Source organism: Pan troglodytes, chromosome 10 (genome assembly GCF_028858775.2).
Source record: "Pan troglodytes isolate AG18354 chromosome 10, NHGRI_mPanTro3-v2.0_pri, whole genome shotgun sequence".
Taxonomy (NCBI): domain Eukaryota; kingdom Metazoa; phylum Chordata; class Mammalia; order Primates; family Hominidae; genus Pan; species Pan troglodytes.
Window position 1 is genome coordinate 124,663,122 of NC_072408.2, and position 16,290 is coordinate 124,679,411.

Consider the following 16,290-nt stretch of genomic DNA (forward strand, 5'->3'; position numbering starts at 1 on the left):
AAAGATGCAGTGATGTCCGCTGGTTTTATTAGGTTTGGCTTGGCCCTGTCACTGCAAATGAGTCGGTCTCTGGGATCCCAGGAGGTAAGAAAATCTCACGATCCTCAAGATGTTAAGAACGTGGTCTAATCTTTGAGAGCGGACATAAGATGTCAGATGCTCACAACAGTAACAGGCTGGCATCTACTGAGTGCTATTTGGTGCCAGAATATGAGCTGAACTTTTTTTTTTTTTTTTTTTTTTTGAGACAGAGTCTTTCTCTACACCCAGGCTGGAGTGCAGTGGTGGGATCTCAGTTCACTGCAACGTCCGCCTCACAGGTTCAAGCTATTCTCCTGCCTCAGCTTCCCGAGTAGCTGGGACTGCAGGCGTGCACCACCATGCCCGGCTAATTTTTGTACTTTCAGTAGAGACAGGGTTTTGCCATGTTGGCCAGGCTGGCCTCAAACTCCTGACCTCAAGTGATCCACCAAAAGTGCTGGGATTACAGGTATGAGCCACCGCGCCTGGCCTGTTTTTTTTGTTTTTTGTTTTTTGAGACAGGGTCTCACTCTGTCACCCAGGCTGGAGTGCAGAGGCATGATCATAGTTCACTGTAACCTCAACCTCCTGGGCTCAGGTGATCCTCCTCCCTCAGCCTCCCAAGTAGCTAGGACCACAGGCATGCACCACCACACCCGGCTAATTTTTGTATTTTTTGTAGAGATGGAGTTTCACCATGTTGCCCAGGCTGGTCCCAAACTCCTGTGCTCAAGCGATCCATCTGCCTTGGCCTCCCAAAGTGCTGGGATTACAGGCATGAGCCACTGCGCCCAGCTGAGTTGAACATTTTATAAAAATCATCTCATTCTATGATGTCGGCTATTTAAGAAGAGATGACAATCATTATGCACATTTCACAGATGGTAATACTAATGCTCTAAGAAAGCACTGTTCGATATGGCAGCCACGGGCCCCATTAATTAATGTTAAACACAATTTAAAATCTCAATCACATGTCCTAACCACAGGTGGCTACCACATCTGGCAGCACAGATAGAAAATATTTCCATCGTAGCAGAAAGTTCCACTGGACAGCGCTGGACTGAGGTGAAGTGATTTGGCCAAGGTGACTCTGTGAATATGTGGCAGAGCTGGAGGGTTCTAACTGACTCTGGAAGCACACTCTCAATGACCCCATTCAGACAGCATCAGTGATCCTGAATGTTTTCGTCCAGCACATATTTATTGAGAGCCTGCTATGTGCCAGGGACTGTGCTGGGCACAGCCAGAAACCTGCAGCTCAAGAGCAACACAGGGGGTAGCTGCTGGCCAGTAAGGGGCAGGGGACACAGGGGCCCCCCAGGTCACCTCCAGGACCTCCTTGCGCACATCGACGATTCGGAACCAGTGCCGTAGCTGGGGGAAGCCGTCCAGCTCCGCGTTGCGCTCCTGCAAGGCTACCTTCTTTTTGCAGGACAGCTGCCGGCTGAAGTACTTCACCAGCTTGCTCTGTGGAGACACAGACGAGGACAGAGGACACATCTCAGAGGCAGTGACACAAGGAAGAGAGGCGAGAACCCCCTACGAACCCCCACCCTAAACCCAGCCAACTCTATTTTAAAGACTGGTTCCGCTACAGTGAGATCCAGATTGGCACCCATCTTTCCACCTCGTTGGTGAAGATGGTCAAACAGGCGGCTCTAGCATCTTGCTTGGGGTTGGGGGAGGCGGCACACATTAGTACCAGTTCAGTGGAGGGCCTTTTGATCTCACAATTGCACACGTCTTTTTCTGTTTTTGTTTTCTTTTGTTTTGACATGGAGTTTCGCTCTTTCACCCAGGCTGGAGGGCAATGGCGTGATCTCTGCTCAGTGCAACCTCCACCTCCCAAGTTCAAGCAATTCTCTGGCCTCAGCCTCCCAAGTATCTGGGATTACAGGCGCGCGCCACCACACCTGGCTAATTTTTGTATTTTTAGCAGAGATGGGGTTTTACCACGTTGTCCAGGCTGGTCTCAAACTCGTGACCCCATGTGATCCACCCGCCTCGGCCTCCCAAAGTGCTGAGATTACAGGCGTGAGCCACCGCACCCGGCCTGCACACATCCTTTGATCCAACAATTCCATTTGCAGGAACTCCTCCAACAGACACCCATCCTGTGCAGAATGACTGTACAAGAGGCTACTTCCCTACAGTTCTGTTTGCAATAGCAAAGGACTGCAAACATTCTGAGAGTCCATCAGTAGGAGACTCGTTACATAAAGGACGCTACAGCCAACAAAGAAACTTATACAGCTCTAAAATCAAATCACGAAGCAGGCTCTGTACTGCCAGAGAGCAGTCTCCAGGGTACACTGATAAATAAAAATAAATACTCTCCCATTCATAAGGAAAATGTTTCCCTGTATATATCTTTGTAAATATAGAAACTCTGTCCACAAGGACTCCCAATTCGCTTTTTTTTTTTTTTTTTTTTCTGAGATGGAGTCTCACTCTGTCGCCCAGGCTGGAGTGCAGTGGCGCGATCTCGGCTCACTGCAAGCTCCGCCTCCCAGGTTCACGCCATTCTCCTGCCTCAGCCTCCCGAGTAGCTGGGACTACAGGCGCCCGCCACCACACCCGGCTAATTTTTTGTATTTTTAGTAGAGACAGGGTTTCACCGTGTTAGCCAGGATGGTCTCGATCTCCTGACCTGGGGATCTGCCCGCCTCCGCCTCCCAAAGTGCTGGGATTACAGGCATGAGCCACCGCACCCAGCCGAGGACTCCCAATTCTTTAGGGGAGGGAAGAGGAAGGGTGGGGAAAAAGGGTGGGGGAAACATTTTATTTAAACTCTTTTGTGCCGTTTGAACTGTAAGTCCTACAAAAGCATCCCAAAATTAACTCTTTTAAAATGAGATAGACCTGAATCCAGGCTTCTGGAGGGATCCCATGACATGAGAAAAGAAAGTTTTTTATTGCTGAGTTCGTAAAATCTCACAACATTAACCAAAGAAAGGCAATACCTGTGTGTCTGAGCAGAGAAAACAATTTGGAAGAATAAACTCCAGGCTTCTAACTTGGGTCAAGTATTTCTTTATATACATTTTTTTGTATGCATTCAGTAGTTACCTGAGATATAATACATTATCATCTTTTTTTTTTTTTTTTTTTTTAAGAGACAAGGCCTTGTTCCATTGCCCAGGCTGGAGTGCAGTGGTGCAATCATAGCTCACTGCAGCCTTGAACTCCCTGGCTCAAGAGAGCCTCCTGCCTCAGCCACCAAAGTAGCTAGGACTACAGGTGAGTGCCACCAAACCTGGCCTATATTATCATCTTTGTAATTTAAAATGTATTTAATAAAGATAATTAAATAAAACAAAATTAGAATTAGGTATGGAGGTGTCTGTGGCATTTCAAAACACAGTCAACCAACATTTATTAAGAACAAAGTCTGAATTCTAGGATCAAAAAATTCGGAGGGCCAGGTGCCGTGGCTCACACCTGTAACCCCAGCACTCTGGGCAGCCAAGGCGGGAGGACTGCTTGAGCCCAGGAGTTTGAGACCAGCCTGGGCTATATGGTGAAACCCTGTCTCTACAAAAATAAAATAAAATAAAATAAAAATCCTCACTCAGGAGGCTGAGGTGGGAGGATCACCTGAGCCCAGGAGGTGGAGGCTGCAGTGAGCCATGATCATACCACTGCACTCAATGCTAACTGACAGAGTGAGACCATCACTCAAAACAAAACAAAACAAAACTTGGAGCCTGGGATGGTTGTCATGGGCTTCTGTTGCTTTTGCTATCTAGTCTCCATTCCCCACCCCCCCTTTTTTTTTTTTTTTTGAGACGGAGTCTCGCTCTGTAGCCCAGGCTGGAGTGCAGTGGCGCGATCTCGGCTCACTGCAAGTTCTGCCTCCTGGGTTCCCTCCATTCTCCTGCCTCACCCTCCCGAGTAGCTGGCACTACAGGCACCTGCCACCACGCCTGGCTAATTTTCTGCATTTTTAGTAGAGATGGGGTTTCACCGTGTTAGCCAGGATGGTCTCGATCTCCTGACCTGGGGATCTGCCCGCCTCGGCCTCCCAAAGTGCTGGGATTACAGGCGTGAGCCACCGCGCCCGGCCTTCCATTCCCCCTTTTACCGAAAAGAACATGTCAACTTTCTTTCAAGGAACCTCCCTTCTTTGGCCCACAGTCCATCCGGCTGATGTGAGGCTGTTCCCATTGTATCACCCCATCACAGCTGCAGGGTGCGCACGTGACCCAGGCCCCACCAAACAGCTGTACTTGGGTCAAGGGCAATCACGGATCCAACTGGGCCACTGAGACCCCACCAGGACCTCTTCCAAGCACTCAAGACATAGCCATAGCACACCCTAAAGAGCTGCCAGGTGGTGTCATGGAAGACAAGAGCTGCCTGGACCATCGTCCCTGCTGCCATCTGGAAGCCTCCTGACACTGAAGCCCATTTAGAAGACAGCAGAGCCAAGAGATGGAGTCACATTCCCAGCCACACCCATCATCTGAGCCCCAGCAGTGAGCGGAGAAACCAGATCTCCCTGGACTCTGCAGTGATGTGTGCTAATAAATTCTCTTCTTTTGCTTAAGCTGCAGTGAGCTGGATTTCTGTTGCTAAAGCCTCCTGACTCATAGGGAAATGAAAGAACATCGAGTCCACCTCCTTGAGGGAGTCTTGGCATCCCTGGTATACTGGTTTCCTGTGGCTGCTGTCATGAATAACCACATACTAAGTGGCTAAAAACAACACAAACATACTGATCTCGCAGTTCTGGAGATCAAAAGTCCCAAATCAGTCTCACGGGGCTAAAGTCAAGATGTCAACAGGGCTGGTTCCTTCCAGAGGCTCCAGGCAAGAATCAGTTTCCTTCCCTTTTCGGTGATCAGAGGCCGCCCGCATGCCTTGGCTTCTGGCCCCTTCCCCACATCACTCCACTCCCTCCATCACCACATCTCCTGCTACTGCCCCTTACCCTCCTACTTCTCTCTTATACAGACCCTTGCAATGATCTGGGGCCGACCCAGACAACCCAGGGCAATCTCACCATTTCAAGATCCTTATCTTACATCTGCAAAGTCCTTTTTCCCATGTATGGTCACACAATCACAACTTCTGGGGATTAGGAGGTAGAAATGATTGGGGGACTGTTATTTAGCCCACCACACCTGTGCACTTACCCGGGCAAGTGGTTCAACTCTACCTGGAGGAGAGGGGAGGGGCTGAGGAAAGGCAGCCCCAGCAGAGGTCAGGGCCCCATGAGACAACCATCCAAGAAGAGCATCCAGAAATAGCAATGGCCCAATGAAGTGGGGAGATTAGGTAAATACAGAAAACTGAGCAAATAAACAAATCTACTGAGCATTATTTTTCTTCCTGTCTGAGAAGAGTGACACGGATGTGGGATGGGAAAAGCTGGACTAAACCCTGTGGTATTGGTTTGGGAAGAGTTACCCCATACATATAGATATAAAAATAAATGTTGATGTAAATGTGTGTATATGTATACATACATGCATTGCACACACACACATATATATATAGCCTAGATTATCCACTGAAGGGACTGAGATTTACTCCAAAAGGTGAGTTCTGGGCTACATTAGTTTACTAGGACTGCTGTAACAAAGTACCACAAGTTGGATGGTTCGAACAGCAAACATTTCCAGTCTCACCATTCTGGAGGCTAGAAGTTTGAAATCAAGGTGTCGGTGAGGCCATGCTCCCGCTGAAGGCACTGCGGAAGGCCCTGCTACAGGCCCCTCTCCTCGCTTCTGAGAATCCCGTGGCTTGTGGCAGCCAAACTTCAATCTTCACGTAGCATTCTCCCTGTATGTGTGACTGTGTCCAAATTTTCCCTTTTTACAAGGACACCAGCCATATTGGACTAGTATGAACTCATCTAAACTAATTACATCTGCAACAACCCTATTTCCAGATAAGGTCATATTCTGAGACATTGAGGATTAGGATTTCAACATTTGAATCTTGAGGGATCACAACTGGAACCAGAACATGGACCTTTGAAAGACACCAAAAGCAAGAATGAAGCCCTGACCACCCCAGTCTGACCATCTGTCTGCAAAGACACTGCCTTCATCCTAGATAAGGGACCTGGGTGACAGAACGAGACTCCATCTCAAAAAATAATAATAATAATTAATTAATTTAAAAAATAAAATAAAAAACTAATCAGGTTTAAATTACTAAACATTCTTTAGAAGCCAAATATATCATTTATCTAGTTTGTTTAAAGTACAGGTTACAGTTATACTGCAAGATAATGTACTTTTAATCGGATAGAAAACTGTGTCTTCCTAATTCGTAATTTAAGTTCTGATTTTGAAATTAGTAGGGTTTAATTTAATCCATCCTATTTATAGAAATTACATGAAAGATATACAAACTTACATCATTGGCAATATCTGCAAATCGGGCTTTTTACCAAGTGGTTTTCCTCAGCCTTTTCTTCTGAATAAATGACGTTTTACTGTTCATTATTCTATATCTATGTATGCCTATGTTGTATTTCAAATATTGCAAAAGAAATAAGGATCTGGTCCCTTTAAAAAATAATAATAAATGACCATCCTTTATCAACTTCTTTTCTTTTCTTTTCTGAGACAGGGTCTCGCCATGTTACCCAGGCTGGTCTTGAACTCCTGGGCTCAACTAATCCATTCACTTCAGCCTCCCCAGGTGCTGGAACTACAGGTGTGAGCCACCATGCCCAGGCTCAATTTCTTAAATGAAAGAGATAATATCAATTTGGAAGCCAGTGACGTCATGCCTCGTGCCTTTAAAAAAGTCACAGAAAATTGAAAAACTAGGCTAAGACCAGAAGTTAAGTGGCAGGACCAGTGGAACCATGGTACTACCTTATGCAAACATCTGCTGGAGAATAGTAGTGTTTCCCAACTGTAGGTATCACTGATAACTTGAGAGGTGGCACCCAGGCGTAGTGTTAAATAACATCGTATCATATAGCATAGCGAGCACTTTCTTCTCTGTCCAAATTTTTCTCCAGCCATCTGACTATATCAAGGAGACAGTCTCTGTTGAATGATACTATGTCTTTAACAACTCTCTAACCTCTGTAACACTTGCTAATCTCTCTTTTTTTTTTTTTTTTTTTGGAAAGAAGTTCTCACTCTGTCGCCCAGGATGGAGTACAGTGGCATGATCATGGCTCACTGCAGCCTCGACCTCCTGGGCCCAAGCCATCCTCCCACCTCAGCTTCTCATGTAGCTGGGACAACAGGTATGTGCCACCATGCCTGGCATGGGCCACCACACCATGCCTTTTTTAATTTTTTGTAGAGACGGGCTTTACTTGGTTGCCCAGGCTGGTCTCTAACTCCTGGACTCAAGCACTCCTCCTGCCTCAGCCTCCCAAAGTGCTGGGATTATAGGCATGGGCCACTGCTCTCTTTATAACAGAGAACAGGACACAGTCTCAGAGCCTTGGGCAGATAACAATATGCAACACAATTTCATGACACTTGGGTTACATTGCATTTATTTTCTTCATTGCCTTCCATTTATGCCAAGTGATACTAGTTTTCCATTACAATAGTTACACATAGTTTAATTTCTAAATACATGTATGTTAAAAAATTGAGTTGATTCGGCCGGACACAGTGGCTCACACCTATAATCCCAGCACGTTGGGAGGCCGAGCCTGGCGGACCACCTGAGGTCGGGAGTTTGAGACCAGCCTGACCAACATAGAGAAACCCCATCTCTACTAAAAATACAAAACTAGCCGGGCATGGTGGCGCATGCCTGTAATCTCAGCTACTCGGGAGGCTGAGGCACGAGAATCGCTTGAATCCGGGAGGCGGAGGTTGCAGTGACCCGAGATCATGCCATTGCAGTCCAGCCTGGGTAACAAGAGCAATACTCAGTCTCAAAAAAAATTTTTTTTAAATGAGTCGATTTAAAGAAAATACACAGATATGGCAAAAAGTATGATGGTGGTATCAAACTGATGCATTTGGAGAAACACTGTCCTACAAAAGAAAGTTCTGACTCCTTAAACTATTACTTAGGGCTTAACCCTACTCCATTTCTCCTTCCTTGCCTCATTCATTTCCATGTAATTCCCTAAACAGGGCCAGGCACAGTGGCTCAAACCTGCAATCCCAGCACCTTAGGAGGCCAAGGTGGGAGGATCGCTTGAGCTCATGAGTTCGAGACCAGCCTGGCCAACATGGTAAGACCCTGTCTCTACTAAAAATACAAAAATGATCCAGGCATGGTGTTGTGTGCCTGTGGTCCCAGATACTCAGGAGGCTGAGGTGGGAGGATGGCTTGAGCCTGGGAGGTCGAAGCTGCAGTGAGCTGTGTTCATGCCACTGCACTACAGCCTGGGCAACAAAGCGAGACCTTGTATTTAAAAAAAAAAAAGGGAAAATTCCCTAAACACATGCAGGACCCCAAATGTCACCTCTCTGATTCCTCCTATCTGGAAGTCCTTTCCATACCCACCTGAGGAAGGCTATAAAAATGACCTGAATCCTTTACACCCCTCCTGTGTCCATACCCTTTGCAATGTCACTTTGCAGTTAATTCACCAAAGAGGTGCAGTCTGTGTCCAGGCCTTTTCAATGACGCTGGCCATGTGACTTGCCTCGGCCAATAGGAGGCCTGTGTGCTTCTACCTGCTGGCTTGGACCCCTGTCATCTTCATAAGAATGTGCCCAGGCTAGTCAGCTGAAGGATAAGAGACTACATGGTGCAGAGTCAGGTTTTCCCAGACGTCCCAGCCAAAACCATCCTAGCTCAGTTGACAGCCAACTCTTGCCTGGCTATTGGCTATAAGTGAGGCCATCCCAGATCAGATGAGCCACCAATCTACTGCTGATCCCAGAGGCATGGCCAATAAATGCTTATGTTATGTGCCACTGGGGTTTTGTGTTTGTTACACAGCGTTATGGGGACCCGTAGCTAACTGATACACCACCACATCAATGCGTGAAAATCTGAATTTTTCTCCAAAGCCCACCTCAAATGCCACCTGCTCCAGCAGGACCTTATAAATTCTTTCTTGGGACTTTATTTACACACACTGTGTTATAGAATTATTCACAATTTTTCTTGCATTATAACTGACTGACAAAGAAGACACTAGATCCCTTAAAGGGTTAAGGTGTCCTTGCTAGATTTGGAAGAGTAAATGAAATAAATATAACAATAAAAATACGGCCAGGCACAGTGGCTCATGCCTGTAATCCCAGCACTTTGGGAGGCCGAGGTGGGTGGATCACCTGAGGTCAGGAGTTCGAGACTAGCCTGGTCAACATAGTGAAACCCTGTCTCTACTAAATACAAAATTAGTCAGGCATGGTGGTGCACACCTGTAGTCCCAGCTACTCAGGAGGCTGAGGCAGGAATCTTTTGAACCCAGGAGGTGGAGGCTGCAGTGAGCCGAGATCACGCCACTGCACTCCAGCCAGGGCAACACAGCCAGACTCTGTCTCAAAAAAAAAAAAAAATTAAAAAGAAAAAACAATAAAAATAAAAGTAGCATTACTGAGCACTTCCCCCATGTGCCAGGCCCATGCTGAAGGTCACACATGCATTATTTCAATATATCCTTACATTTCCAGGAACTAGGTCCTATTAACATCTACATTGTACCAAAGAAGAAACTAGGCACACAGAAGTTAAGTCATTTGCTCACAATCACACAGCTAGTAAGTGCAGAGCCGAGATTCAAACCCAGTCTAATTAAAACACTCCAAAGTTACAGAAAGGATAACCTCATTTTAATTTATTTTAATTATTTAATAAATGCATGCATATATTTTCTTTTCTTTTTTTTTTTTGAGACAGAGTCTTACTCTGTCACCCAGGCTGGACTGCAGTGGCATGATCTCAGCTCACTGCAATCTCTGCCTCCAAGGTTCAAGCGAGTCTCCTGCCTCAGCCTCCCGAGTAGGTGGGACCACAGGTGCGTGCCACCACACTCAACTAATTTTTGTATTTTCAGTAGAGATGAGGTTTTGTGCCACGTTGACCAGGTTGGTCTCGAACTCCCGACCTCAGGTGGTCCTCCCACCTTGGCCTCCCAAAGTGCCGGCGTTATAAGAGTGGGCCACCATGCCTGGCCGCATATATTTTCCTTGTAAGAAAGTTAGAACATTTCAGGCCAGGCGCGGTGGCTCACGCCTGTAATCCCAGCACTTTGGGAGGCCGAGGTGGGTGGATCACCTGAGGTCAGGAGTTTGAGACCAGCCTGACCAACATGGTGAAATCCCAACTCTACTAAAAGTGCAAAAATTAGATGGGTGTGGTGGCGGGCGCCTATAATCCCAGCTACTCAGGAGCCTGAGGTAGGACAATTGCTTGAACCCAGGAGACGGAGGTTGCAGTGAGCAGAGATCACGCCACTGCACTCCAGCCTGGGCGACACAGCAAGACTCCATCTCAAAAAAAAGAAAGAAACAAAGTTTGAGCATTTCAGATAAGGCCAGAGCTCCCTTTGACCGCTCCCACGAATGCAGATCCCCATCCCTGGAGGTAGAGCGGGTAATCACTGAGACTAGTTAGGTGCCCATCTTTCCAGATGTTGATCTGTGAATTTTCACAAATACATACAGATCTATTGAAACTCTGCAATGTGGCTTTATGTGGATGATTTCTTTTTTCCTCTCACATAAATGATATCATACAGCATGCACTTTTGTGCACTTGCTTTTTTCACTTAGTAGTAAGCCCTGAGGGTCTTTCCACGTTAGTTCATACAGATCTGCCTCGTTCTTTTTAATCTTCTGCATGAAGGATTCCTTTGATACCTGGGTGAAAAGCCCATGATGTGAGCAGTTCTGTGATGTCTGCTGGGACGTCTTTGTCAACGACAATAAAGCATTTTCAGGAATAACAGCCACCATCACAGCTGCCATGTACTAAACATTTACAGTATGCCTGGCATCGTGAGCCAAGTGCTGTGAATGTGTTTGTTCCTTTTAATCCATGTGACAATGCTAGCTGTGAGGCTGGTACTTTCAGCCCATTCTACAAACAGGAAGACTGAAACTTCAACAGGCTAAATCATTTGCTGAGATCCACAGAGCTATTGAAATGGGAGCACCAGGGTGTGATCCCAAAGCTCTGTCTCTTTACCAGGACACTATGCTAGGAGCTGTTCACAGCTCCTTCCCACTGACCTGGAAGTGCAAAAGTTGGGCATCGACCCCTCAGGGGCAGAGAGAGGGCCTTATTCATCTTAGGAAGCCTTCTAAGTGAATTCCCGAATTCTAGTTCTGAGGTTTGGGCAAGTCACTTCAGCTCTCTGAGCCTCCACTTTCTCATCTGTAAAACAGGTGTATTCCACCTTTCCTCGCAGGCCTGCTGAGGCATTACATAAGATATTCTCAGCCAGACGTGGTGGCTCACACCTTTAATCTCAACACTTTAGGAGACAGAGGCAGGTGGATCACCTGAGGTCAGGAGTTCGAGACCAGCCTGGCCAACATGGTGAAACCCCATCTCTGTTAAAAATACAAAATTAACCGGGTGTGGTGGAACATGCCTGTAGTCCCAGCTACTCGGGAGGCTGAGACAGGAGAATCGCTTGGATTTGGAGGCAGAGGCTGCAGTAAGCCGAGATCGCACCACTGTACTCCAGCCTGGGCAAGACAGAGCGAGACACTGTCTCAAAAAAAAAAAGAAAAGAAAAAAAAATTATCTGTGCAGCAGATACCCCATACACCCATGTCCTACTTGTTGAAGGGGGATGTGGATTCTGGGGAGGTGTTTCCCAGGTCACCAAGAGACTGAGATCCTGCGCTTGCCAAGGAGCTAGAACCAAGGGGTACCCCAATTATGATACATTAGAAATGGGAGGAGTGAGTTTAGGAAGCAGATGGAGTGAAGGAGACAAGTGGGGACAGTGGCCTCGAGTTCTGGCCTTGCCCTTGAGGCAAAAGGGAATGAGAATCATCTTGGGGGACAAGAGTGTACTCAGCCGAGCAGGGAAAAACCCAGAAAACTGCACTGAGTGTGAAGCTGTGTTGGGCAGAGATCGAGCAGTGCTTCCCAAACAGGGATCCTGGGAAAGAGCAGCTCTTTCTCCTGGTTTTCCAGGATTAATGTTGCAGAATAACTGTAGCTGTCAGTTAACAGGGATATGCTTCGAGCCAAATGCTGTAATGAGCACGTTTTATGAATTATCTTCTTTAATTTTCCACAACACTGGAGGAATGTGATATGGGTCCAATCACTGTCCCCATTGTACAAAGGAAGAAATTGAGACCTAGAAATGTCAAATAACTTGCCCAAGGTCATCAAGCTACTAAGTGGATAAACTGGGATTTGAACCCAAGTCTAACAAACTCTTATTAACACACAAGGAATGTCACGCCAGGCCAAGCGCGGTGGCTCACACCTGTAGTCTCAGCACTTTGGGAGGCCGAGGCAGGAGGATCACTTGAGGTTAGGAGTTCAAGAGCAGCCTGGACAACATGGTGAAACCCCGTCACTACTAAAACTACAAAAAATAGCCGGGTGTGGTGGCGTACACCTGTAATCCCATTTATCAGGAGGCTGAGGCACGAGAATTGTTTGAACTCAGGAGGCGGAGGTTGCAGTAAACCAGGAAACCGAGATCGTGCCACTGCACTCCAGCCTGGGCGACAGAATGAGACCCTGTCTCAAAAAAAAAAAAAAAAAAAAGTCAGATGAAACCACACAGCAGCCAAAACAAAAGGTATAGTATAACCCTAGTTTCTGAATGCAAAATGCATTTATACAGATATATATATATATTTGCACACAGAGAGAGAGAGAAAAGAGAAAAAAGGCTGGCAACTGCATCTCTGGGTTATGATAGGTGAAATTTATTTTCTTATTTCTGTCCTTCTATATCTTATAATTTTTCAATAAGATACAGATTTTTTTAAGAGAGGGGGTCTTGCTATGTTGCCCAGGCTGGTCTCAAACTCCTGGCTTCAAGCAATCCTTTCGCCTCAGCCTTCTGAATAGCTGCGATTACAGGCACAAGCCACTATTCCCCATTTATTTTTCTATAAACCTGAATTACCTATATGATAGTAAGTTACAAATCACATGAAAATCAGACATTTGCCAATCATAAAGACACACAGGCCATCCTTAATGTCAGCCATCTCATTAAATAAGTATGACAGGCATTAAATAAATATGCCAGGCATTCTGCTACGTACTTGATACATTATTTCACTGAATCATCACAATAGCCTCAATAATAACCCCATCTTATTTACAAATGTGAAAACAGAGAACCACAGGGTTTAGGCAGCTCGCCCAAGGTACTAGATAATTTCACATTATTTCCCTCTTTCCTCAGTTTCCAATCATAAGCTTCAACTGAAGATATCTGTTAAAAATCAAACATTGCTACTCGTGAGGCTGAGGCTGGAGGATCGCTTAAGGCCAGGAGTTCAAGACCAGCCTGGGCAACACAGCAAGACCCCCATCTCCACCAAAAATTAAAAATTAGTGAGGCATGGTGCTGTGCACCTGTAGTCCCAGCTACTGGGGAGGATGAGGCAAGAGGATCCCTTGAGCCCAGGAGTTCCAGGCTGCAGTGAGCCATGAATCACACCACTGCAGTCCCACAGGGACAGCAGAGCAAGACCCTGTCTCCAAAAAAAAAAAAAAAATCAAATTTCTAGGCCCATCTCTTAGAAATTCTGATTCAGTTAATCTGGAGACAGCCCAGGAATCTGTGAAAACACCGAGGACTCTAATGGTTCCAAGGATCAGGCAAGCATGAGAAACATCCCTCTACTGTCTGAACAATTACATAATGAAAGTAGTTTCTCAGTCAAGCCGAAGGATCTGGGTCCTTGGGCAATAAACACAGGGCAGAAACCCCATTCTAGAAGCCAGGGTTCAGCACCCTCAACAATCAGTCCCCTCTCCAAGGGCTGTGGGCTCATTTGTACAATAGGCTCATTTTCCAAGCAGCTTCCAAAGCAGTCAGCACCTGTCCAGGCCTGAAGGGGCTCCCAGTGGGCAGGGAAGACAGATGTGCAAATGCAAATCACAAGGCCACGTGGCAGGAACCAGAACAGAAGGGCAGCCAGGGTTCAGTGCGGGCATCAAGGATGCCAAGTCAAGAGAGACGCCTTTTAAAAAGCCATGTGCCCGCCAGGTACAGTGGCTCACGCCTGTAATCCCATCAATTTGGGAGGCCGAGGCAAGCAGATCACCTGAGGTCAGGAGTTTGAGACCAGCCTGGCCCACATGGTGAAACCCCATCTCTACTAAAAATACAAAAATTAACAGGGCATGGTGGCGCATGCCTGTAATCCCAGCTACTCCAGAGGCTAAGACAGGAGAATTGCTTGAACCCGGGAGGCGGAGGTTGCAGTGAGCCGATATGCACCACTACACTCCAGCTTGGGCACCAGAGCGAGATTCTGTCTCAAAAGAAAAAAAAAAAAAAAGGCCATGTTCCATATCATAGGATAATAATAATGGGAGCTCCACATTTATTCTAAGAGAAGCAAGGCCTCATTCGTTCATTTAAAGATGTTCATGGTGCTTTTTTTTTTCCTTTTTTTTTTTTGAGATGGAGTCTCACTCTGTTGCCCAGGATGGAGTACAATGGCATGACCTCGGCTCACTGCAACCTCCACCTCCCGGGTCCAAGCGATTCTCGTGCCTCAGCCTCCCCGGTAGCTAGGATTACAGGTGCGTGCCACCACACCCGGCTAATTTTTGTGTTTTTAGTAGAGATGGGGTTTCACCATGTTGGCCAGACTGGTCTCGAACTCCTGACCTCAAGTGATCCGCCTGCCTTGGCCTCCCAAGGTGCTGGGATTACAGGCATGAACCACGGCGCCTGGCTGAGGTGCTTTCAAAATACAGACAACAAGGGATACAAAAATCAACTACACACCACCCCTGCCTTTAAGGTGGGCTATTTCAGGTGGCACCTGAAGACAGGTGCCTTATCTGTACCTTTGGATAAGCACAGAAATCAAGAGAGAGCATTTAGATACTTTTATAGCTATTTGATGGAGTAATCTTATGTCTATTCAATCTAATTTTTTCAAAGTGAGCACTGGATGCTGTTTGCGTTTTTTTCCATTTCATTTCCCTTGCAAATCATCTTTATTCTATTTCACAAAAGTATTGGCTGCAAAATGTCAGAAAAGATAAAGCTGATTCTTTCTTTACCGCAGAAGGCGGGAAAGGCACTGACCCTTCTACTCGGTGAATTTCAGGTATTCATCTTAATCTACCAACATCTCTAAATAAATTATTTTCCAGAATGGTTCCTTGAGTATCATGACAATGCTGAAGTGAGTGTTAGATTTTTTTTTTAACTTGTTTTGAGACAGGGTCTTGCTCTGTTGTCCAGGCTGGAGTGCAGTGACACAATCATAGCTCACTGCAGTATCAACCTCCTGAACTCAAGCAATCCTCCCACCTCAGCTTCCCAAGTAGCTAGGACCACAAGCATGTGTCACCACACCCAGCTAATTTTTTCATTTTTTGTAAAGGTAGAGTCTTGCTATGTTGCCCAGGCTGGCCTCAAACTCCTGACCTCAAGCAATCCTCCTGCCTTGGTCTCCTAAAGTGCTGGAATTACAGGCATGAGCCACTGTACCTGGCCCGATTGTGAATATCATTCTACAGATGGGGAAACCAGGCCTTGGAATTGCTGGAATTGTGCCTGTGATCACACAGATAAAGCAGCATCGGGATCGTGATTTGAACTCAGGACCTCTAGTTCCCAGTCCCGTGCTCTCTTCACAATTCTCTGCTGAAACAGACCATCAACGGTTGAGAAGCACAATTAGAAAAGGGCCTTTGTATGGCTTCACCCTGCCAGGCGGCCTAATTGATATTTAGGTCGACCTCAATTCAAGTCCATGCAGAGCCAAACTGAAGGAGAAGAAAAAAAAAAAAACCCAAAGGTTCCATCTTCAAATAAAGAAACACAGGACTTTTGGAAATAGCACATCTAAGCCGAGCCCACCGTCTGACTCTGCACTGCCCAGGTGTAGAGTAAGGTCCCCTGGGCCTGGGGTTAGAGGGATCACAGGTTGCGGAAATCCGACAGAGCTGGAGCCCGGAGGTGTAATTTTCCATCTCCACACCAGGGGGCAGCCTGGCACCTTCCACGACAGATGGAAAATTTTTCAGGCCTTGGCCCATCCGAGCATCCGCAGCGCCTTATTACTGTACTCTGTATTAGCATGGCGGTAAATTTAGCAGCATAAACAAAAAAAAAAAAAAAAAATCAAAAAGTCAAGACATGTGACAGAGCTAAAAATAATTGTGTCTGAAATCCCTAATGTGAAATGGGGA

General features: G+C 46.3%; 1 protein-coding gene across 3 annotated transcripts in view; it reads right to left on the reverse strand.

The window, feature by feature from the left end:
• KSR2 (kinase suppressor of ras 2) overlaps window positions 1–16,290 on the reverse strand; it is a 506,130-nt gene that overhangs the window by 395,921 nt on the left and 93,919 nt on the right. For all 3 annotated transcript variants that reach the window (XM_009426349.5, XM_063785031.1, XM_063785032.1), the window contains exon 2: window positions 1,351–1,491. In XM_009426349.5, coding sequence (XP_009424624.1) covers window positions 1,351–1,491 — 141 coding nt within the window. The remainder of the gene's footprint in view (window positions 1–1,350; window positions 1,492–16,290) is intronic.